Genomic DNA, 24,644 nt, shown 5'->3' with positions numbered 1-24,644 from the left:
TTTTAATTCTAAATTAAAAATACTTTAATGACCCCAAGGGGAAGTTAAATCTGGTTGTTGCTCAGTTTGGTTTTGGTTTTTTTTCCTTGTATCCCTAGCATAGAAACAAGTATAGGGGCCGGAAGCAGCCAGAATTCTTCCTAAGACTACTAATTATCTTTCCATACTTGTTTACATTAGCAAACATTCTTATATTTGTGAGACTACATTTTATTTTAACTCTATAATTCGGTCCATTTTCCATAGCAATTTAATCATAGGGCTCCTCAGGCTAAGAAGTTATGCAATTAGCGGCAGGATTGGTAATAGTAAAGGAGGATGAGTGTTTTCGAATCTTTCTATTTATTCTTAAATCAATAGCTAGACTATTGGAACCTGCTGAACATTTGTGGATCATTTATTAAACCAAGAAAACAACCATCCATCCATTTTCTGGCACGGTTAATCCCAAGTGGGGTCGCGAGGGGTGCTGGTGCCTATCTCCAGCTGTCTACGGGCGAGAGGCGGGGTACACCCTGGACAGGCTGCCAGTCCATCGCAGGGCAACACAGAGACAAACAAACAAACAACCATTCACGCACAACTAAGGAGAATTTAGATAAGTCAATTAACCTAACAGTCATGTTTTTGGACTATGGGAGGAAGCCAGAGTACCCGAAGAGAACCCATACAGGCTCAAGGAGAACATGCAAACTCCATGCAGAAAGACTCCAGGACGGGAATCAAACCCGCAATCTTCTTGCTGCAAGGCAACGTTGCTACCCACTGTTCCACTGAGCAGAAAACAACCAACTAATTTAAATTAACTTGAACTTGATCAAACATCAGCTTGATTTATTTCAGGAGCTTGTTCATAACTGCAGAAAGTTCTTCATTTTTCTAGCAGTCGCTGATAAGCTTTGAGCCTGATGTTTGTGCCAGTATCTATAGTTGGATTAGAGAGAAGCAACAACAGAAGAAAAAGGAAAAAAACTTTTTACATGCAGTTCTTGCTTATAAAAATCATTGCGGTCATGTGTTGTATGTATCAGGGAAAAATCCGACATGACATTCATCCTGATGATGAGTGGAGGTAAGCCTCACAGCAGAGCTAAATGAACGTGTCATTTTGTCACTCAGAATATGAGGATAGGCCTGTCTTCTGGTAGCTGACTTGACATGTTGTGGTCTTTCAGGCCTCGTACATCATCTGTACTTCAATCCAGCCATCCATCAATCCATCCTTAGGCTTTGTTTGCTGCTTGTTGTCCAATTCATTTTCTACTTGCTGTCAGATCCATGGCCACTTGCATCATGTCATTCCTACTCACATCAAGTCATCCTGCAGCCCTGAAGTAAAAATATAACTTCCTCCAAAGGCATCGTTCAGTACAGCCGCATGAAAACTTTCTGTCGACCCAGATATCATCGGGGGATGGGTTGTGTACAAGAAGATGGGCGATATAATGCTTGCTTTACATGCAGCGGAGCGGAAGTCAAGCTATCGGTCTCCTCTTCCAATCTACTGTAATTGAGGCGATTGTGGAGCGTTGTGGCAAGGTCAGGGAGATGGAGGGAGGAAGAAAGGCTGTTTTGTGCTGGGAGTTGAATGGACCCAGTGCTTTACATTCCAATCGCGTCTCCACGGAGGATAGAGTCATCCAACAAAATGAGATTCTGCAACATACGTCCTCCCCGACTGAAGGTTGACTTTCATTCTTGGACAAAAGGGATTATAGCCATCGCTGTGGAAGAACAAAAAAAAAAAGTACCAAAAAAAAGGAATTTGAGTGAGTGGAGATCAAATGTAAATACAAAGCTTGATCAAACCACTTTGTCTTTAGAGACCGGTGATTGATGTGCCACTCGTCCTTTGAGCTCGTAAAGGGACTAATAGCAGAAGAAGAATAGATTATCTGAGTGTGGTGTACACTTAGAGAGCCAGAGGCCGCGGCCTGAGAGACCATCTCCAGAAGACACCACTTAAGCACTAACCTTCGAGCTGCATACTTAATCATGGCTCCCAGCACAAGTGCATAAAGCTGGAGGCTTTTCCTCATTGTCAGTTGAAATATCTAGTTTTAGCTAGGATTGATCTGTTCTGATTGAAATGACTGTTCATTGATTGCCATCTAAGGTAAAGGCGATGAGGGTTTGTGGCTTTTTAGGGGAGTACAATGAACGGCCATGTGCATCCTCAGGTAGCAAAACTTTAAAATGTCTAAAAGTACAAATATGAAGAAACACTAAAAAGACTGTTTTTTATTTTGGCAAGTGACATCACATCAACCGGACCACGTGACGAAGAACAAATATGATGTAGTTTGTTCCCAAAAAGTGAAGTGAAAACAACACAATGGTGGATTATTATGAACAAGAGATCAGCCCTCGACACTTTTTGACACTTTTTGTGAGACAGAATGATGAAACCACACTTGAATTACAGCATCCTGCCTCTTGCTGTTTGCGGCCTCTCCCTTTTTTTCCCCCCTCCTTTTCTGCGGCAGCTATTTGGAGTTGAAAATACTAACAGATGACATCTCAGTCTTTTCCTGAAAGAGCTCATCTGGGAGATGAGAAAGGAATTTAGGCAAGTTGATCAAGACTAAAAGGGAAAAACAGGAGGCGGATCTAGCCCTGTCTTTTTGGGGAGTTGGTTGACTGCTAATCTTGCTTTATTGGCCAATGAGTTTATTATTTAATTTTCCTGAAGGAGAGGAACCGTACACCAGCTCTCATTAGCAGTCGAGCTGCACGCAGGCCTCAGAGGAGCCGTGCTGTCACCAGGGGAAGGGAGTGTTTGTTTATTTCATTATTTCTTACTTTACCAAAGGGCACATATCCACTGAAAACGGTTAATGGCCTGTGGTTGAGGAGTGTTTGTGCTGCACTATCATATCTAATAAAGTATTTACAGCCTCTGATAGGCCCCAGTGGTTCTAGGCCTGGTGGGTAGACTGCTCAACACAGTCCCTAGCAAGAGAGCTGCGCGCTCTGCATGCAAACAAACAAACACCGGTGCATCATGCAAACATCAGCCTGGAGTAATCGTTTAGAACTCAGAGGAAAGACAAAAAGAGGTTGATGAGCGCGGACGTGTTGCGCTTCCCCAACCTGTATGACTCAGCGAGTGTAGGAACCTGAGGGAAAGGACTTGTTTACGGGGGATAGGAGGATTTTTATCGCTGCTGTTGTTTAGTGTTAATGCTCCCTCATTATCAGCTGCTCACCTTGGCACAGAGGCAAGGAGTTTGCAATGCGATACGCCTCTGGCTGTACCATGACAGCCCAGGTCCACGGTGGTGACCTGGATTAGACATTGGCAGTGTTTGTTGATTAGCCGATAAGTTCCCCACTGTGCACCTGAAGGGGGTGATTTCCACGGCATTTTCAACAGGGAAACATCTGTCTAAGAAACTGTGCAGAGGACAAGTTTGGGCAAAAAAACAAATAAAACATCAGCATCTCCACAGTGTCACCTGCCTTCTACTGTTTTTGATACATGTTTACTTTGTCAGGGTGAGATTAATTAATCGTGACGTTTCAGTGAGGTTCAACAAAGTTTTTCTATTTGCACACACCCTACTAAAGCCTCTGTTTTTCTTACATATTTGGACAAGCAAATATTCATCTTTTTTAACACTGCTGGGTTCCAAGCAGAATTCTAATTGTAGAAAAAAAGAAGGCAGATGGTGGATTTATTTTTTATTTTTTTGCAAGCATACATAGCCTAATTAATATAGTCTATTAACCTATAGCAATATGCATGGTATGGTTGTTACACGTCAGGTACGTCGGTCATTGACCTTGCCTAAGGCACCTTACAGTAGAACTGCAGTCAGTCCTGGACTGGCATGACTGTGACTGCCAGAGGACTAATCATAATCATGATAGGCGACTTCTCTGATCTTATCTATTTTTGCTTACTCTTTGTTACACATAAGCCTACAGCCCACTAACTGTTGAAATGGCAATATTATTGCCATTGATCTTAATTAATTGTGGACGATTTTACACATTCATTAATAAAATGTCACAGGGGATGGTATGGGGGGATGGTCATTTAAAAAGGGAGATGATTTTTACGATTTTTTAAGAAGGGGGATGCCATCCCCCCTTAACTCAAGTACTGGGTCCAAGTTAGAAGAAACAACAATTAAAAACTAAAGAAATTTTTTAGTTTTCTGCAATAAAGTTACGTTTAAAATATTTTTCCCTCTTCAAATGACAAAATTCACACTCCAGAGAAAAAAATCAATTATAAGGAGAACGCTACTCATTTTAAAAGCAATTTTACCCATTTTTTAACTGAATGAACCTCAGAATGGCATTTGATGTGGATTGCTTTAGTGCCGTTTTATATTGTGGCACTGTGTAACTGGTAGAGGTGTGACTAGTCAGGAATTTGGTGATTCAATATGTATCATGATACCCCTGTCAGGGTACGATATATCCCCATACATTAACAAAGATAACATATATAAGTAAGTAAGTAATGTTTATTTATATAGCACCTTCCACAGACATAGAGGTCACAAAAGTGCTTCACAAAGTGACAATACAAACGACCCTTAATCTACTGGAATTAAAATGCTTTCTTAAACAAACAGGTTTTCAGTTTGTTCTTCAAAATATCAACAGAGTCAAGTAAGTGCAAGGAAAGCGGGAGATTTTTCCAGAGCGCCGGCGCGACTGCCTGAAAGGAGCAATCTCCCCTGGTTCTGTAACAAGTACGAGGGACCATGAGCAGGTTCTGGTCCAGAGACCTCAGCCTATGAGAGTGGTTATAAGGACACAACAAGTCTCTAATGCAGGAGGGAGCCTGACCGTGCCTGATTGCGATTTTTGAGATAATATACACTATATTGCCAAAAGTATTTGCTCACCCATCCAAATTATTGGAATCAGGTGTTCCAATCACTTCCATGGCCACAGGTGTATAAATTCAAGCACCTAGGCATGCAGACTGTTTTTACAAACATTTGTGAAAGAATGGGTCGCTCTCAGGAGCTCAGTGAATTCCAGCGTGGAACTGTGATAGGATGCCACCTGTGCAACAAATCCAGTCGTGAAATTTCCTCGCTCCTAAATATTCCACAGTCAACTGTCAGCTGTATTATAAGAAAATGGAAGTGTTTGGGAACGACAGCAACTCAGCCACGAAGTGGTAGGCCACGTAAACTGACGGAGCGGGGTCAGCGGATGCTGAAGCGCATAGTGCGAAGAGGTCGCCAACTTTCTGCAGAGTCAATCACTACAGACCTCCAAACTTCATGTGGCCTTCAGATTAGCTCAAGAACAGTGCGCAGAGAGCTTCATGGAATGGGTTTCCATGGTCGAGCAGCTGCATCCAAGCCATACATCACCAAGTGCAATGCAAAGCGTCGGATGCGGTGGTGTAAAGCACGCCGCCACTGGACTCTAGAGCAGTGGAGACGCGTTCTCTGGAGTGACGAATCGCGCTTCTCCATCTGGCAATCTGATGGACGGGTCTGGGTTTGGCGGTTGCCAGGAGAACGGTACTTGTCTGACTGCATTGTGCCAAGTGTAAAGTTTGGTGGAGGGGGGATTATGGTGTGAGGTTGTTTTTCAGGAGCTGGGCTTGGCCCCTTAGTTCCAGTGAAAGGAACTCTGAATGCTTCAGCATACCAAGACATTTTGGACAATTCCATGCTCCCAACTTTGTGGGAACAGTTTGGAGCTGGCCCCTTCCTCTTCCAACATGACTGTGCACCAGTGCACAAAGCAAGGTCCATAAAGACATGGATGACAGAGTCTGGTGTGGATGAACTTGACTGGCCTGCACAGAGTCCTGACCTCAACCCGATAGAACACCTTTGGGATGAATTAGAGCGGAGACTGAGAGCCAGGCCTTCTCGTCCAACATCAGTGTGCGACCTCACAAATGCGCTTCTGGAAGAATGGTCAAAAATTCCCATAAACACACTCCTAAACCTTGTGGACAGCCTTCCCAGAAGAGTTGAAGCTGTTCTAGCTGCAAAGGGTGGACCGACGTCATATTGAACCCTATGGATTAGGAACGGGATGTCACTTAAGCTCATATGTGAGTCAAGGCAGGTGAGCAAATACTTTTGGCAATATAGTGTAGTTCTGGAAAACCTCAGGAGACCTGGTTGCACTGCTGTAGCTGGTGCAGAACAGCTCAATAGTAGGCTTTTGGGTGGGGCACTTCTAACGAGCAGCCGAGGGTTTAAGAGCAATAGAAAATTAAGACAATAAAATAAATATTTCCCCATAAATGCATATATTTTTCACTTAAGATCAATTTTGCTGTATTTTGAATAAATACCAATATTGTCTCAGTAAATATTGTGATATTGGTATTTTAACCAGTGAAATATCAGGATATTTGTGAGAATCAATTTTGTACACCCCTAGTAGCTGGGTGTATGTTGTGAGTGTGTTTGGTGTTGCAGTTTGCTGTCACCTGTAAGACAAATATAATAATAAAGGGATAATAAAGACACATTAAAGCTCTATATAAAGCACAATATGTGCCCTGTTTACAGTCAGAGTGGTGATAACTTGACACTCTGTACCAGCAAGTGTTTGTTCCAAGGTGCTTTTAAAATGTGTACATGCACCGTTTGATCTCTGGACCTTAAAATTCTATAATTAAGCATTTTGTTTTTCTTTTTTTCTTCATCCACTCATATTTTTCCATACTTGTTTATTCTTTATGTGGTCGCTGCTATGACGCACATTTTCAGCAATCAGTGGGCAAAAGGTGAGATATGCTTGTTAATAATCAGCATCAATGTGACGATCATAACTGCTTTTACATGCGCAGTGTACTCTGGCTGTTTGGTGAATGTATGAGCTGCTCAGTTCACAATTGCAAATAATGAGAGGATCAATTTTTTTTCCCAAGTTACAGTACCTGTTTATTAATTTAAATAATTTCTCTGAGCTGTTGATTAAATAATTCAATGATTTTTGCTTTAATAACTTTATTTAGACTTCATGTTTATGAAACTTGCCTCCAACCTAAAGCACACCAATCCAATCAGGCTTTAAATCGGCCCCGACACTGGTGCTTAATGCAGCCCACACAGTGCAATGGGACCATTTCATTTGCATCAAAAACTCTTAAAGCTCCTTGTTTGACTGGATGGTGATGTTTGCATGTGCTTTGTTTCAAGACCGTGCACAAACTGCTTCTATATTCAAATGTTTGGAGAGAAAAAAAAACTAAAAAAAATGACAACAACAAGCAGGAAAATCATGCATGTGACACAAACAAGAGAGGTGTCATCTTAGGGAGATAAAAATGTGTTACCTGACATTTCACCTTCGAATTCAAGTCGCTCTGTCATTTCCCAAATTTACACTTGAACAGTTATTCGGTGGGCTATTTTTGCGCACCGTCTGAGGCTACCATCTGGCTATGACAAAGGCAGCCAGTTCTCAACAGGCCAGGACACAAGGCCTTAAAGGCTAACTGGCTAATTGCCCTAAGCAGACCGTTTGCAGTGCCATCTCTTTTGGCCGAACTCGAGTGAAGCACAAATGGTGGCCAGATCGAGCTTGCACTAACATTTGCTGCACTCGAAGCTGATTAATTTCACAAACAAAGACGTCTCCGTGATAAGTTCTCACGCACAGATGTCTGATGAGTACCACTTCACTCTTCAGCGCTCTTCAGACTGGAGGATGAAGCATGTGGGAAGAGAAATTAATATTTTCTGCTTGAAAAGAAATGCAAACCAGTCGAAATGACACCCCTTCAAGTCTCATTTTCTTAGAATGTAAACACCTGTTTTCCAATGCAAATGCGCCTAGTTTTCTTTGGAAAAGAAATAAGCTTTTTTTTTTATCTGTTTTTTCTTATAATTCAGTCTCTGTAGGTGTTTTGTTTTGCACTTGTATGTTTTGTTTACAGAAAAGTACAGATTTTCATGTGTGTTATGGTGTATATTTCATATTGATCGGAAATTCAGCTGCTCTACTTAAAATAAAGAGTAAGCGTTTTAAATCTTGGCCTGGTTGTTTGGAGGGAATCTCCTGTGATCTTAACCTTTGGAGTTAAAAACATGAAATTATTTGGTGAAATACCCCAAAAAACCTTATAGTTGTTAAATTAAAATATGTCTATTTTTTTCATTTCAGTCTTTTAAAATTCGATCTTATGTAAGAAAAGGCTTTGGTTGCAACCTGTCATTGTCCTGATTAATTAATTTTTACAGCACTTTCATATCCCATTAGTGATAAGTGTATTTATCACTCAAATATTGGTAAACAAATACGGTGGAAAGCAATGCTCTCATTACTGCCTAACCTTTAGAAGGTTATTAGTTTTTTTCTACATGGCTTCATTCAGGGATGTCCAAACTAATCATTGCATGGCCAGCTGAGTAAGACCTGATTGTTTATGACTAAAACTATGGTGGGAATATTTCCTCCATAGATTGCAAAATTCCTGCAAAGAAAATGACTCATTTTTACATGGAGATAATATAAAGCAATTGTATATTTTTAATCATATATTTCCCTTTTTCGTGACTCACATACCTCAAAATTTGTGTGTCTTTTAAATGGGACTTGTCATAAAACTCTAGGGTTTTTCAAATGAGTAGAAGTCCTTATGCTAATTAGGCCTAATTGGAACTTGTCCTTCAAAATGGCTTTTTTTTTTTTTTTAAGAATCGATCAATTTTTCAGTCAATGCTTCTATATAAATTAGCTAAGGTACACTTTCCCTATCTGAGTTAACAAGGTCCTAGCCATGGGTCTCTTCCTTTCTTTTAATTTGACTTTACCCTAGAAAAGGCTAATAACATGGATATAAAATTAGCTTTTTAATAATTTACATGGTACTAAAAGCTTAACAGACTAAATTAGGTTGATCTAAAGTAACCAGCTTCTAGATGAAGTTGTCTGCTAAGATTTGTCCCAATAACCACGCTCTCCTTCTTCACTGCAATAACAGTCGTTTCAAGAGGAGACTCCCTGAAAACATATATGTAGCGAGGCTGACGTGCCTAGAGGGCGGCCATCTTGGATCGGACCACAGTTCCAACAGTTCCTGTCAGAATGAATAGAATAACATGAAACACCAGTCAGAGATAATATTACAATAATCTCTTATGTGTCACAACCCCTTAAAAGACCTAAACAAATTCTAAAATTACCTTTCAGTTAGATTACAAATTTAAATTAAAATTTTTAAACTGAGCTCAAACTGGATGAGATATATGCAACATTATATGTTTTGCAATTAAATAGTAATATGAAAAACACAAAATGTTATATTAATGTACAGGTCTACCCCTTATGAATGTCTCTGAAAGGGGGGGGGGGTCGTCAGCGGGAATTTTTGACCTGTCTGAACAGGTGAAATTTGATTTTGTAAAAGCTTCCTGGATGGGAAGTGAAACGTCTTCAAACTTGGAAGAAAAAAAAAGTCCAGTGGATTGTTTTTTTTGGAATGATATGTTGAGACAAAAATAACAAAAAACAACCTGATAGTTTGACTATTTTTCTATACTTACTTTTACCCCGCTAAGCTAGGATAAACTGAAGTACCCAGTTAGCTATTAATCTTCTGCTTAGTATATTTTTAAAATCAGTTTTAAAAATGGTAGTAATTTACAAAGCTATCCAGCTGCAAATAGAATCAATTACCCTACTTTTTTTTAATCTAAGCTAAGCTATGCTAAGCTAGAGGTCACTAGAATATGCTTTGTAAACTATCTGCTTCTTTTAATACGTTTTACTGTTCAGAGCTAAGTATAAACATAGCTGCTTAATCTTTCCCTTGTTCACTTTGGCAAGGCTAAACAGCCACTAGTTCCTAAACAAATATGCACAAAAATATGCTAAATCTAGCGGTAAAATGAGGCCTTTTTCTTTTCATACGTTTTCCTCCAAGATAAGAAATCAGTTCTCAGTCTAACGAGTATCTAGATGGAGTCTTCTCCTAATCGCACTTAATTCCCTTTTATAAAATGAAAGTTTATTATCAACACAGTGAGCTAATGAGACGGTGCTTTCCTTTTAGTCTTTCTCTGTCTTGAAAAGACAAAGACCCCCAGTGTTAATGGATATAGCGTCATGTTCTCTGCCATTTTTTACAACAATTTGGGACTGTAGGGGAGCAAAGGAGAAAAGGCTAGCTATTGACGTGCCAGCGCCTCTTGGTGACCGCACTGAAAGCACATGTGGCTTTCTTTTCTCCCCCTGTGACAGTTTAATTGTATTTTCAATACAAATTGATCAAAGGGCCATTGTGAATGCACATTGGGCTGCCACATTGATTTCTACATAAGTTTTTTCCCCCCTCCTTCTTCCTCTTAATTTGAGTAGAAGGCCAGCAGTAAAATTTTCTCACCAGCAAGGTAGGCAGCTGGGAGGGACAGGGTCACAGCAGCAGGCGTTGAAGTTTCGATCCTATGAACTGTCTTGTAATATCTTTCACAGGAGCTGAGGAGGAACTCTTCAGAACCTCAAGATCTCTCTGTTTCCATAGAAATGACAGTCGACACGGAGCGTGTAACACCGTCTATCTCACATCTCAGCCCAAAGGAGCGGACTCGATGGTTATTAACTGAACAGTTGTGGAGGCAGAGATAGGCAGGTTGATAGACAATCATAGAAAAGGACATTGCAGCTATAACAGAGGGAGAAAGATAATAAAGTTGAAGTGGATTGTTTTCAGCCAACCGAGTCTGTGTTTGGAAGCGCATGCAGCAAAACAGAAACCCACTGCAAATGAAATCCTGCAGAATATTCTCCGGCTGTGCAGAAGGAGCCGTTTTTGACCAGAATTCAAGAGGGTGAATGAAACAGTCAAGATCCTAATCCAAATGTAGTGAAATTCTGCGACACACTCGACTGGGGATGGATAGGCAGGCGAACAAAACAGTGTTAAATACCCTAATCCAGAAAGCTGTTGGCCTCACATGTGCCAGGCCTGATAAAAACTCCATGAATTAGTAAAGCCTCCGAGCACCTGCGATGGAAAGCTTTTTAAGATGTGATGAGTAGGGCAGACTTTGCTCCCACGTGACCCAGTTGCAATGCGAGAATATCCACCCTCGATCTGTCCTCACTGTGAGCCAAAGACAGAAAGCAATGCACAAAATGGTTGAAAAAACTCCCTGAATCAAAGAGAATTACTTGGGTTAATCAGGTTTCTGTAGTTTCTTGTGTCTGCAGACATTTGCCCCTCATTTTGACCCCTTCTTTCCCACATACAGCTATGATTATAATGTTCATGGTTATTATTGTAGTCGGGTGAAGAAAGAGGAAGAGGGGTGGACAGGCCTTTTGATGAGTTCTCTGAGATAAATATGTTAAGGGGGATTTAGTAGAGGAATTAAAATGTCAGAGCATGCTAAGCTGCTGTTCATGTGGGGAGGCGGGGCAGAAATACAGTGGCTTGTAAAGTTATTCATCCCCCTCAGACTTTTTTTCATTTTATCGCATTGCAGCCACCACACTGTATGAAGGCCTATTTTATCAGGTTTTTACGCAATAAACCAACACAGAGTAGCACTCTGTAGTGGAATGAATGAAGTTTCAACATTTTCTACAGAAAAATCAACAATCTGTCCTTCTTCTGAACATGGATAACCCTGAACATGTTATTCCTTCTATGAAACATGGTAGTGGAAGGATTACAGTATTAGCCATTTATAATTTCCCCACTTGACTTGATGGGCCCTTGGCTGGTCCCCTACAATTGCTTGTTTAAACATAAATTCAATTCAGTTTATTTCTATAGCGCCAATTCACAACACATGTCATCTTAAGGCGATTTACAGTTCATCAGATCATCCAGTCAAATTAATTCAAAGTTTTCTATCTAAGGAAAACCAGCTGATTGCATCGACTCATTGACTCGACAGCAATCCCTCACACTAAGCATGCTTTTAGCGACAGTGGAGAGGAAAAACTCCCTTTTAACAGGTAGACACCTCCAACAGAACCAGGCTCAGTGTGAGCGGCAATCTTCTGAGGCCGACTGGGGTTCAAGGAGACAGAAGCAGAGATACAGAGCCACAGCCAGGCAGACAGGCTCCGAACCAGCTCTCATGACAGAGGATGAAGAGAGCACATCTAGCCAGTCACAGTCAGAGAAACAGGACTACACTGAAAAACAGGCAGATGTCAAACATAAACAAAGATGTTGGTGGCAGCACAGCTGATATTTCTCTCCAAGATGGAGTCACAGCCAAACAGGAACAGACGAGGTGAAGCTACTATGAGAAAAAGCAGAGAGAGCAGAACGTTAGAGATTGAACTAACTGATTCTGAAGAGTGATAGAATAGAGCTATAATAAAGCAGAATGATGAAAAAGGGGTCCCTATGTCCTCCATCAGTCTAAGCCTATAGCAGCAAAATCAATCTTTGTACTAAAATATGCTTTCTGTCATGACATTAAGATCTAAGAGAAGCATCATCTCCTGGTCAGACTCTGTCATTCAGTAAAAGAGTGGAGTCAGAGTAAAAATATATGCAGGAGGGGTCACTCCAGTGGCTGGAAGTTGGAGGGTATTTTGCTGGGAGTTGTGGGGAAGTTGGCTGCCATTCGGCTGGCATTTAACCGGGAAGGGACATTTTGAATAGATGCTAATGTCTGCTGCAGGGATGCTATTAACATGAAGATAGATGAAGCTAAATGTAGGATAAAAGACTAGAGGTTGGGCAGCAATGCTTGAAGTGATATGGGAACAAATTCAAGTCACTTTTTAAGATCACTTACTGAACATTTTTCAGCCACTTTACAGTCATGGACTTTTTTGGAAAAGTATGAGCAGTTTTATTTGTCAGCGTATAGACAGAAGCAGCAGAGAAAGATGGCGTCTCATGGTGGCTGCGTTCAGGTAGGGCCGTCAGGGAGCGGGTGGCGTTGTGAAAACCCCACAACAGGAGAGCGTGACAACATGAGTGCAACAATCGCAGCGGGCGCAGCTTCTCTGCTTGGCAGATTTCACAGAGGCGAGGTGAAGCGTGTGTCATCATAACACGGTGACAGTTTACTAAAGATGATAGGAATCTGTTAAATGACACCAAACACGCTCGATCAAAGCTGTCAGCGTTTATTTGCCAAGGCCCAGATTGGTCAGAACGCTGATGTTTGCATGTGCCATGTTGAGGACTGCGACTCTGCTTTGAAAAGTGCTCTCTACTGACAGTTTTTGGTACAAAGTGTTTCTTTGCAGGGATGTGTGTTTTCTTTTTTTGTTTTCTTTTTTGACAGAGATCCTCTGTCAGTCAAGCCTTCGCCTCTGAGTTTTTTCTTTTTTCTTTTTGACTGTTCTATCTGCAGCTTTTGATCATTTTATTTTCCCCTGAAAAGCTGTAGCCTGGTGTTCATAAAAGCAAATTAAGCAAATGTGAAAGCTCTTATGAAGCCGAGTTTGAAGCACTGCTGCAACAATTAGCAGCAGAAAGCAGCAAAGTGGAAATTTATTATAATGAACATTATACAAACTGCTGCCTGTTGTTATTGTGAGGCTGCAGGGATTTAAATCGACCTGTCTTTCTGTGTAGCTCCACTCGGACGGGGACCGAGGAGACGGCAGCGTGAGGTACGTCCTCACAGGGGAGGGAGCGGGGACCCTCTTCAAGATCGACGAGAAGTCTGGGGACATCCACGCCACCAAGAGGCTGGACCGCGAGGAGAAGTCCTACTACATCCTGCACGCCAAGGCCGTCAACCGTTTCACCAACGAGGCGCTGGAGGGCGAGTCCGAGTTCATCATCAAGATCCACGACATCAACGACAACGAGCCGCGCTTCACCAAGGACCCGTACATGGCACGGGTTCCAGAGATGTCCGACGTCGGTACGTTTCTGCACATTAATCTGCCTCCACCTGGAAAAAAAATATAAACTATTAAACTTTTCCACATTTTTCTTAGTTTAACCAAAAACAAATTTAAAAGTGTAATTATTACAATTTAACTGCTTCAATGAGTAAAAAATCATTCCTTAAGTAGTTAATAGATGAAGAGCAGAGGGCTCCCAGCTCAGATTAAACTAACAATCTATATCAGTTTTGATTACACCTTCCGCACTATGAGGTGTGGTGGTGGCTGCATCATGCTGAGGGGATTTCTTCAGCAAGGATAATGAAACTAAATGCTGAGGCTATCCTAGGATAAAACTTTAAAAACTGAGACCAAGGAAGTGTAAACTTATTTTATTTTAAGGAATCAGGATAAAAGGGAAAGAATGCAGATGAATGCCATAGATTTACAAATATCAAGTTGCAACATTTCAATAAAATACAAGATTTTTAATGTGGGAAATTTTAAGCGGGTTGAATAATTTTGTAAGGTACCATAGCAAAGATTTGCAAGGAGCTTCACTACTAAAACTAAAACATTTTTTTCAGTAGTACTGCTCAAATGATTAAATGACATGATTATAGTGAGGCTGAAATCACTCCATCAATCTGATTACTGGATTAATTTCTTAATAAATTGCACGAGGTCTGCTTGTCTCGGCTATTTTGCCTGCAAACAGTAGTTTTAACTCTTAGCTTCTAAATAGCCTCATATGCAGGGAACTTTCAACCTTCAGGGTGAAATGAAGAGCATCCAGGAGTTTCCAACAAATTCTCCTTCAGAAAGCCGCCAGTGCAGAGCTTGCTGAACAAAAATTGGGTGTTATCACGCATCTGAATGCCCTTAAAGAGCAATTTCTTCCAATATAAGCAAATAATTTAAGGATTACTGCAGGATGGAGCTGCATTTTTAATGGATTGTTTGATGAAGGGGTTAGAGATTCCTTACAGAAATTTCATGTTAAAGTTCATCTGTGATTGATTAATATTGCTGACATGTTTGTAAATCAGCCAATAGTTTGGATCCTGAGTTTCATTTCAGAAGCTGTTTGTTGGTGAATAGTTGGATGTTTTTTGTATGGAATTAATGTTTAAATCCAAGATATTACATTGAATAGTTCTTTGATTAGACAAAATGTCTAAATCTAAAACTGCCTTGTTTGAATCCTCACCAGTTTCCATCTAATTACCAACTATTGCAACCCTAGCTGCATCTGTTGAAGGAAAACCAACAGATTTGGTCACAATCCGTTTTCAGGGTTTGATCCAGAGGCTGATCTCCAGTCAGGAGATTTATAAAAGTTATAAAGTAGAGGGAAAATGTTTGAGCCAGGAAAAGAGAACATCTGTTTCGCTGCTGGAAACATAAATTGATGATATGAGCGCAGGTGAAGGTTGAGCTGCATTAACAGGATTATGATTCAGACCGGCCGGGGACGTTCTAAAACAGAGGATCAGTGGGATTTTATCAATCATCATAATGACGCCAACTCAACAAAGAGGGCACGACTAATTAAATGAGAGACGAGGAGCGGCTCCACGTCCAGACCAAACAGCCGCTGCAGCAGATAATCTTTTAAACACAGTATTGTAGTCTATTAAAGCAGAATTTAATTGAATTTAATTAGCAGCACTGTCAGCTGTGTCACCGCAGCGAATAAGTGTGGATTTTACTCCTGCGGCTCCCAAAGCTGCACCATTTGTATCATCATGAGCTCCTGCCATCCGCCTTCAGATTAAAGTTTAATTCTGCATGCACTCTGGCTGCAGCTCTCGGTCTAAAAGGGCCTCATGAATATAGATAAACCACATAAAAAGGCTCCCAATCAATACTTGCATGAAAACATAAGAGGAGCGGTTTGCTGTGCTGATGCTCGCCGCGGTCAGACATGTGACACGCTTGTCACTCGGTTCAGCAACCCCGAGCGAGAGAGGGGCCGGCACTTATCTGAGGGCAGCACGGGTGCCCATGGCAACAGTCGAGGTGTGATGTCAGCGCATGGCAGAGCATGTGTTCACGAGTGACTGCGCAGAGACACTGCTCCTTTAAAAGTGACACTGGCTTTAAGTTTTATTACAGCCTCACAGCTCTGACGTGTGAACTCTGAATGATCACAGGCAGAAAAGAAAAAATAATCCTGTGATCGCTCCTCACTCCTTTGTCAGGAGCAGATTTAAAGGTGACTGATGTGGATCTGTGACAGAAGAAAGCCTCTTCCAGTCTAATTCCATTGTCAAAGGTATTAGCGACCAGGGTTCGCTGAACTTCCTCAAGAATCTCCCCGAAAACTGTCATTTAAACCGAATCAGACAGCCCAGCTCTGCCTCAGTCTGATGGTTCTGGTTCTAACGCTTCACACAGAACTCAGCCCACATCAAATTAGCAAAACCTCCATCAGGTCACTCTGCTCTTCTGTCGCACAATTCCGTATTTATAGCACTTTGCCATTAAATATTTCTACTCAATTAATTTCCCTCTGCATGTAATGAGGCAACACTTGGCCCGCAAGGCGCCGTTTGGGAGGTAGCACTTGGCTAATGGTTTCCCTTTGTTCTTTCTGGAAGAGAAACTGGATCACAAACGTTCACCTGCCGTCACAGACACAAATATTCACTTTTTATATTTCATCCTATTGCAAACCCCAAACTTTGATGCATTTATTAGGATTTTATTAGAGCAAAGTTGTGAGGAGAAAGGAGAAAAACACATTTTATTCACATTGCTATTTGTTTTCTGTGTGAAAGAATATTATATTGGATATCGATATATTTTCACATCGGTGCATCGCTCAGACTAAAGCTACCAGCTGCATTCAGAATGTGTAGCAGCGGTGTAACAAAAGCTTAAAAAGCTGAATAGTTTTCCAGGCGCTGTATCTGTTTCTCACAGACTTTAAAATGTTGATGGGCTTCCTGGGGATCGGAGGCAGAGATATGTTTACATTAGAGCCTATCGATTACCTGTAGAAATCAATCATGTGTGTGGATATAAGGGGCGTGGGGATAAAGATTGCTCCAGGTAATGTAAAGAGACAGAAACGATCAGTCACATTCAGAGGAACATGGGACAGCTCATCAGAAGGAGCAGCCGCCCTGACCAATTATCCACAGGCTCATCCTTCAGCAGCATCCAGGAGTTGATGGGAATCATTGTCCTGATTTTAGGTTGGTTTTGTTTTTTTCTCTCTGCAGGAACCTCTGTGATTCAGGTGACGGCCGTGGACGCAGACGATGCCACGTACGGGAACAGCGCCAAGGTGGTGTACAGCATCCTGGAGGGCCAGCCGTACTTCTCTGTGGACCCTGAGACAGGTGAGAACCGGATCCAGTGGGCCGCCGTTCAGTGCTCATTTTGTGTTTTAATCTAGATTAATCTCACTGTAATTATGGAATAATCTACATTAAATTTGTTAATTTGAATTCTGTCAAAGGCATTCATGTGTGTGCTACCTCCAGAATTTAAAGGAAAAGGTGTACTTTTTTATATTTGCAAAATCACCTCTAATTTTCTCTTCTTACTTAAGTTTTACTTTTTTTTTGCACGTTTGTTACTGTTTTTTTTGCTGCAGGAAATAGAGTGTCCCACTTTCAATTATAGACGCCCACCTTTAATAATATAGTGTCTCCAAAAATCTGACTCTCACGTCGCCTTGATCAACTTCTCATCTTTTGCGCCTTTCTCTGCGGCATGCTGGTCATTTATTCTCCTTGTGATAGTTCGCCATGCAGGTAGTTTGTAAGATGGGTCACCTGTGGACACCTGGAGAACGAGCTCAGCTTGTGGCTATCCACTGAGCGAGGAGATTGGTTAGCTTGGTGGATAGAGCTGTGCTTATAGATCAGAGGTCCTGGATTAGCGGACTGCGGTCCGGATCCGGACCCAACCTGATTTAAAAAATTTATAATTTCCCGCATGTTATCTGACGACAGTGTCTAATTTCACTTGCGCCGCTTCTCCTGTTAATACGGTAAAGCCCTCCAGAGCGTCCAGCACCAGGCTTTACGTGATCCAAATGATCCAATGAGCTGCTGTCAGTCTGGGTTGCTGCTGCTGCTACATTTAGACACAGCAGGCAAACCTGCGGCAAGCCGGGCGATGGGAAAGAAGGAGATGATGATGAGAAAAAGAGAGCAGAGAAAGTGTGGACTGCTGGAAGAACTGTGGTGAACTGGTGAAAGAAAAGTGAAATGGTGCTCAAAGATGATCCTGAACATTTAGAGGATGTTTGGCTCAACCTGCTGCTGTGAAGCAGGATTCTCCACCATGAACAGAATCAAAAATAAATATGGATCCAGGCTCAAAATGAGCTCCTTGATATGTGCTTTAGAATGGCTTTGTCTCCATTCAAACCCAGGTTTAAATCCTTGCAGGGCAGCATAAAGCCCACTGCCAACATTAAGACAGGAAACGGTCAGTTCAGGTGTCTAATAGAATATGTGAATCAGGAAATTGTCTACGTACCAAACTGATTGATTGTTGTTCCCTACTTAAAAAAACACTTTAGATTTAAAAATGGAAACAATACATATGTATTTATATATATATATATATATATATATAAATATATATATATATATATATATATATATATATATATATATATATATATATATATATATATATATATATATATATATATATATATATATATATATATATATATATATATATATATATATATATATATATATATTTATTTATTTATTTTTTTATACTCAATGTATAACAGAAATGCATAAACACCTCATTTTATTTCGGTGTAAAATTCTGTTTAAAGTAACAGATTATAATGAAAAATGTCTGAGGACCTTTACTGGTTGATGATTTTCTTAATTCGGACCCCGCTGAGTTTTAATTGGTTCCTCCTGCTTTAGATGCATCCATGTCAGCACGTCACGTTCGATGTGGTGATTTCACAGTAGGCCGACACAGGTTAGCGAGAAAGACTGATTCTTTCTCGCCCCCAGATATACATCCGCACCAACATATCAAGGTGAAAGTCATCATTAGTATAGACCCAGCTCCCATCCCCACTATGTGAACAGATTAACGGCAATAAGAGTCTGCAGCACGTTAACGTCGATAACGGCTGACCACTAATTAAAATATAGATTATTAATTTATTTTCTGTTTTTATTTTATTTTCCTTTGCCTTCCATGATACGTTTAATTTCACTGTTTATTATTTGTTCATTTTAATTAACTTTTTTTTTCTTAAAAATTCCATGTTTTTCCTTTTAGTCTGTTAAAAATCAAATGTTATATTTTTCGTAGAATCAGAACACATATTTATTTCTACATTTTCTTCAGAATCAATATGCAGATTTAAAAAAAAGAAGTCAAATTCTTAGTTTTAGGAGATTTGTTGTCATTTAAAAGATTGGTTTTCATTTTTTTTTTTTTTTTAATCAATGAGACTTTGACCTTTTGTCAATTTAGGACCGATTAGCTTTTAGGATGTTAATACGCCATATGGAATGCGATCAATAGATTGGTTCTTCTTGTTAGAGAAAGTGTTGTTGCAGAAACCAGGCATCCTGTTAGAGCAGCATCTTCCATCTCAGCTGCACTTCTCATCAGTCTGTTGTAACGAAGCTTCAGAGGTTTGCTGGTCCTCCTACTGACAGGATGCTGCCTGGAGGAGGCCATAGTGGGCAAACATAAGCAAACAGAAATATTCAGAAGCCAGTTTGATTTAAAACAATCCCTGACAAGAGAGCTTTCTGAAACCATCCTAATTTTCCAAGGAACACGCCCGATACGGCTGCCGGGCGGATCTGGGAGGGAAGTGGGATTTGCTGCAAATCAGCCGTCCTAAAGATCTACTTTTAATCATTACGGCGCGCTTTGGAAGTCATCCCGCTCACGTCTAAACAAAAGATTCAGAGGGGGAAAAAAGAAGCCATTTGCAGATTAGTGAGGGGATTAACAGTAATATGGTTTATCCCACATGTGGTATGTAAGCTAACATCCCCTCTTACACAAAGACATGCCTGGACATGGCGTTATAAGCAGGATTTATTTCCCACTCCTCCTCTTCTCTGGGTATTGTAGTCATTAAGGAACAACAAAGGTAGCAGCAGAGAGCGAGCTGCTTTCTGGAGCTCCATCACAAACCACATCGCTGCTTTCCTCACAGAGTTCTGCCAGATAAAGAGTTCATTGTTAGGAGGAGAAGAATGGGAAGTTTCATTGTTTTCCATGGAAGAGGAAACAAAGGTTGATCTCAGCCATCCTCCACTTTCTCCCTCGTCGTTAAAAATTCACTGGATCAGCTTTTTTCCTCTACTTCCGGTGGGAACTTCTGAAAGTTCTGCTTCATCCAAGGTGAAATTTATTGAATTTGCATCCGTCTGAGTCTGAACTCCCACCAGCTTCTCTCCTTCAAATCAAACCGTTTAGCAGCGGACCGGCTGTAGGGTCTGATGGGAGACGGAGCATCTTTTCAGTGTGCTGCCAAATACAGCGTCCTTCTGTCCCCACGCCAAACCAGAGGTGTTTCCCCGCATCCCTCTAAAGCAGTCCCAGCATTAACACCAAGGAGATGGTAAATTATCCTCAAAGCACCTCAGAGGCGTTAAGGAATTAGAGGTTTTTATACCTTTGTGCGTTTCTGAGATCATACAAGGTGTTTAAATGATGTGTTCTGCAGATACAGGAGTCGCAACAGAGAGAAATCTTATCGCAGCCATTTTAGTTTCAGGTGCTTCATGTTTGATGTTTTGATTCTGATCAGCAGCCTCCACCTGTAGGAGCTGGTTGTTATTTTTAGACCATATGCTCGTTTGATTTATTCTTTTTTTCTTTTTCTGACGTTTGAAGGGGCCAGGGAAGCTGCCAGCTGCATCTCGTCTCTCATTTTCAATATCGCTGACGTTTCCTGACAAGAACAGGCAGCAGTCACTCCAGCTGCTTATCTGTGCTGCTCTTAGGTTGAACTTTTTTCAAACATTATGGTCTAAACGAGGCGAAATAATGTACATAAAAGCAGCGATATGAGGAAAAGCAGTAAACGAGAGGCTGTGACTTGTGTTCCTCATCAATCAACCGATCAATCCTGGACTAATTAGTTCAGTTCCTGCAGGCTGTAGTCAAATGAACTGGATTAAATTGGACTTTACATTATTGATTTTGTTGTGAATCTGACTGTTACTGATATGATTTTGAGTGGTTTCACTTTTATATTAAACCACACTGAGCTGGACTGGTTCATTTTGGTTAAGATTTAAAAACATTCATTTCACTGCATTTAAGTCCCATCTTTATTACATTTTGTTTTTCTCCATGTTCAGTATAAACATAAATCTGATGATAATTGATAATCGCCTCGTCTGTTCCTGTTTGGCTGTGACTCCATCCTGGAGAGAAATATCAGCTCTGCTGCTGCCATCAACACCTTTTTTTTATAGATGTTCAAGCTCAGCCTGTTTTTTCAGTGTAGTCCTGTTTCTCTGACTGGGACTTGCTGGATGTGCTCTCTTCATCCTCTGACATGGGAGTTGGCTCAAAGCTCATCTGCTTGGCTGTGTGTTTCCTGGATGGGGCCGCCTTTTACAGCTGCCTTTTGTATCTCTGCTTCTGTCTCCTTGGAGGTTTCTTTCTGTTAAAAGGGAGTTTTTTCCTCTCCACTGTCGCTACAAGCATGCTTAGTGTGAGAGATCGCATTTGATTCAATGAGTCGATGCAATCAGCTGGTTTTCCTTAGATAGAAAACTTTGAATCAATCTGACTGGATGATCTGGTGAACTGGAAAGTGCCTTGAGATGACATGTGTTCTGAATTGGCGCTATAGAAATAAACTGAATGGAATTGAATAATTGATCATGCAAAATCAATTTATAATAACAGGTTATTTAAGACAAACAAACACAGACAGCTTCAGCTGTTTCTTTGCAGAGGAATTGCTCTTAATAACCTGCTGCTTTTCAACTTTATATTATTTAACATACCATCATGTAGATTAAGTCAAATTCTGGATGATTAGCCATTAATATAGAGTCTGATTGAGTCGCAGCTGGATTAACTGGGAGGGTTCCAGTGGCCTTTCTTAATGAAATAAATCATATTTAATTCAAATATGATTTAGTTTTATTGAACTCTGATTAAACTGAATCTGAATCTGACTAAACTCTATTTAATCTGGGATTTAACTGGGCTGCATCCAAACAAACTGGACTTATTAGGACTGCATATAATCTCAAGGGCATCAGAATCTGAGCATGTAGGACTGAACTGACTTGGATCTGACAGAATTGCAAACTATCAGGTTATTTATTTATAAATCTAACTGGAATGTCTGCAGTACCAAGTAAACCAGCCAACTTTGAATTATTTCCTATTAGATCAAACTGGAATTTATTCCACTAGAATACTTAAAGTAACATTATTCCACCTCATGAAAACTCATAATATTTAACTTTACTAATAGGATTAGTCTGATATATCAGATTCAATTGTGAAGAATTGGGGAAGGTCAGATTTAATTTGTTCACTATGGGATGAATTCAGTTGGAATAATCTCAGAATCAAACATCACTTTTACAGATTATTAATGGGATTTTTTCAGCATAAAAAAGGCCTGAGGCTGGGATGAAATAAATGGATGTTCTCAGATGGTCTTACGTCTAAATTTGGCTTAACAAACTGGTTTGTAGTAAAATTAGTTGAACTATAGATATTAGTGTTTGGTGTTTTTATTCTGTCTGATTGGACACAACCCACTGGCTCCTATCAGGTCATTTTATTTAAATCGGCTGTGATTAAATTAACTTGGACTGAGTCAAATTGAACCTGAATAAGTTTAACTTGATGGATTAAACCTGTAAATTATTGAAACGTTATCAGAATTGGGTTAGATTGGGTTAAAATTGACTTGTTTAGAAATTATTATTGTTTATTTGAATAGATTTGAACAGCGCACACTTTTTTTTCGGTTTAACATCATTAAAATCGGTGTATTTGGTTTTGAATCGTCTGTATGTTTGAATAATATGACTTTATAATAAAAAAAAATGTTTTTGTGTTAATTAGTGCTTTTAAATTTAAATAAAAGAAATTAGAGATGGATTTTTTTTTTTATAAATGTCATAAATATGATAACGTAGATTAAATCAAGACCCACAACATTACTAACCTTAATTTAGCTGAAATGAAGTTAAAGTATCTAAATTACAAAGTTCTTACTATGACTTTCCAGCATTTAGTCATAATTGACAATTAACAAACTGGATTAAATGGGACTATATGCAAGTTAATCTGGTAATTTAGGACTTTAAATTAGTTGTGCTGCTTGTAATCAGACGCAGTCGATGGGTCTCCTTAGAGAATCAACTTTTCTACCATTTAGTATTTTATCATTTACTGAGTTTCTGTTGCATTTGATCAGACTTGTAAATGTTTTGGATTGAGTTGAAACTGGTAATAATGATGGTAGATTAGATTTATTGGTATGAACTGAATTTAACTGAACTTCATCCAGTTCTGAGACAATCTGGGAGAAGATAAGTTTGCCGTCCAGCATTTTATTTAATCAATTTACATTTATATTGCACTGAATCTGATTGTGTTAAACTGGACTAGATTTAATATTGCTGAACAAATGTTTGACCAGCTTATTGGAGTGAATTGGCTTCAGTTGAACTTTTTACATTCAGTACAACAAGTCATTGAATTGGAGTTGTTTCCAAATTACATGAAATAAATGAGAGTGAATCAATCCATACATGTATGGCTTTCATACTAAATTAAATAGCAAATAGGCAGAAATTCCTAAGTTCAATATTTTTAACTGTATTGAATAGCATAGGGAGTCAATTTACCCATTAAACAGTCGTAAGACTTGGTCAAAACTGCCAAGCCCCAAGTCCAAGTCATTAAAAAAATGATAGTGATGCATCTCTAATAGCTGATGATGTGAAAATGATGCAGACTTTCTATTATTTTGCTTTGTCAACCAGTGAATGATGAGAGAATCTCGTTCTTTCTGGTTTACACTCTGAAGAACAAGTTAAAGTTGAGTCACGAGTCTTTTCTGGTTTAACCAAGCAAAGTCTCAGATCATCAAATCTGTGACTCTGGTCTAATAAGTCGGATAAACAGCTGGACCATAAAGATTTGTTTACCTAAGCCACACACTCTAATGGCCTACATGGTGCATAACCCAGGCCTATTTGTGTTGTTTAACAGATTTTCATAGGAAAATGAGATGGAAGATATTTCCATGGCCCAGTGTAACCAGAAGTCAGGTGCAAAGCTGTCAAAGTGACCCTGTTTGAAGGGTGACGGGTTCACAGTGTGATCTCATGCAAAGCAGCTGCCTTCAGGGTGGCAGAGGAAAACAGACTAATGAGGTGCTAATGGCTAATAAGCTAATAAAGGAGTGCTGACTTTCTGTTTTAAAGGTTTTCTGAACTGGTAATGTTTCCATGTTTTAGGTTTTTAAAATGAAATTAACTTAAAACCTGTTTGTTTTTTTTGTGTGTGTTTTGATCGTCAGGCTTGATCAAGACTGCGCTGCCCGGCATGGATCGGGAAGTGAAGGAGCACTACCAGGTAGTGATCCAGGCGAAAGACATGGCGGGACAGATGGGCGGGCTCTCAGGAACCACCACGGTCAGCATCACGCTGTCGGACGTCAACGACAACCCGCCGCGCTTCACCAAGAGTGAGTGAGCACAGGCCTTCTGGACACACACACACACACAGAGTGACCAGTGGCCAGCGGGGGCCGGTGCCAGGCTGGCAGCCCCCATCTGGTGTCAGTTTCAAAATGAGTTTGGATTATTGCAGGGAGTCTGGGTTTGTGTGCGACTGGGGCGGACCTCTTAAAGGCACAGAATAATTAAATA

The 24,644-nt window shown here is 40.3% G+C and overlaps 1 protein-coding gene across 1 annotated transcript in view; it reads left to right on the top strand.

Annotated features, from left to right (window-relative positions):
* The window catches only part of cdh6 (cadherin 6), a 103,094-nt gene that overhangs the window by 43,432 nt on the left and 35,018 nt on the right, over positions 1-24,644 (top strand). Inside the window, exons 3-5 of the mRNA XM_038275602.1 lie at positions 13,499-13,793; positions 16,989-17,108; positions 24,293-24,460. Coding sequence (XP_038131530.1) covers positions 13,499-13,793; positions 16,989-17,108; positions 24,293-24,460 — 583 coding nt within the window. The remainder of the gene's footprint in view (positions 1-13,498; positions 13,794-16,988; positions 17,109-24,292; positions 24,461-24,644) is intronic.

Source organism: Cyprinodon tularosa, unplaced genomic scaffold (assembly GCF_016077235.1).
Source record: "Cyprinodon tularosa strain WSP-4 unplaced genomic scaffold, ASM1607723v1 ctg97, whole genome shotgun sequence".
In the NCBI taxonomy this organism is placed as follows: Eukaryota; Metazoa; Chordata; class Actinopteri; order Cyprinodontiformes; family Cyprinodontidae; genus Cyprinodon; species Cyprinodon tularosa.
Note: the sequence above shows the minus strand (reverse complement) of the source record. Positions and strands in the feature narration are given on the sequence as shown.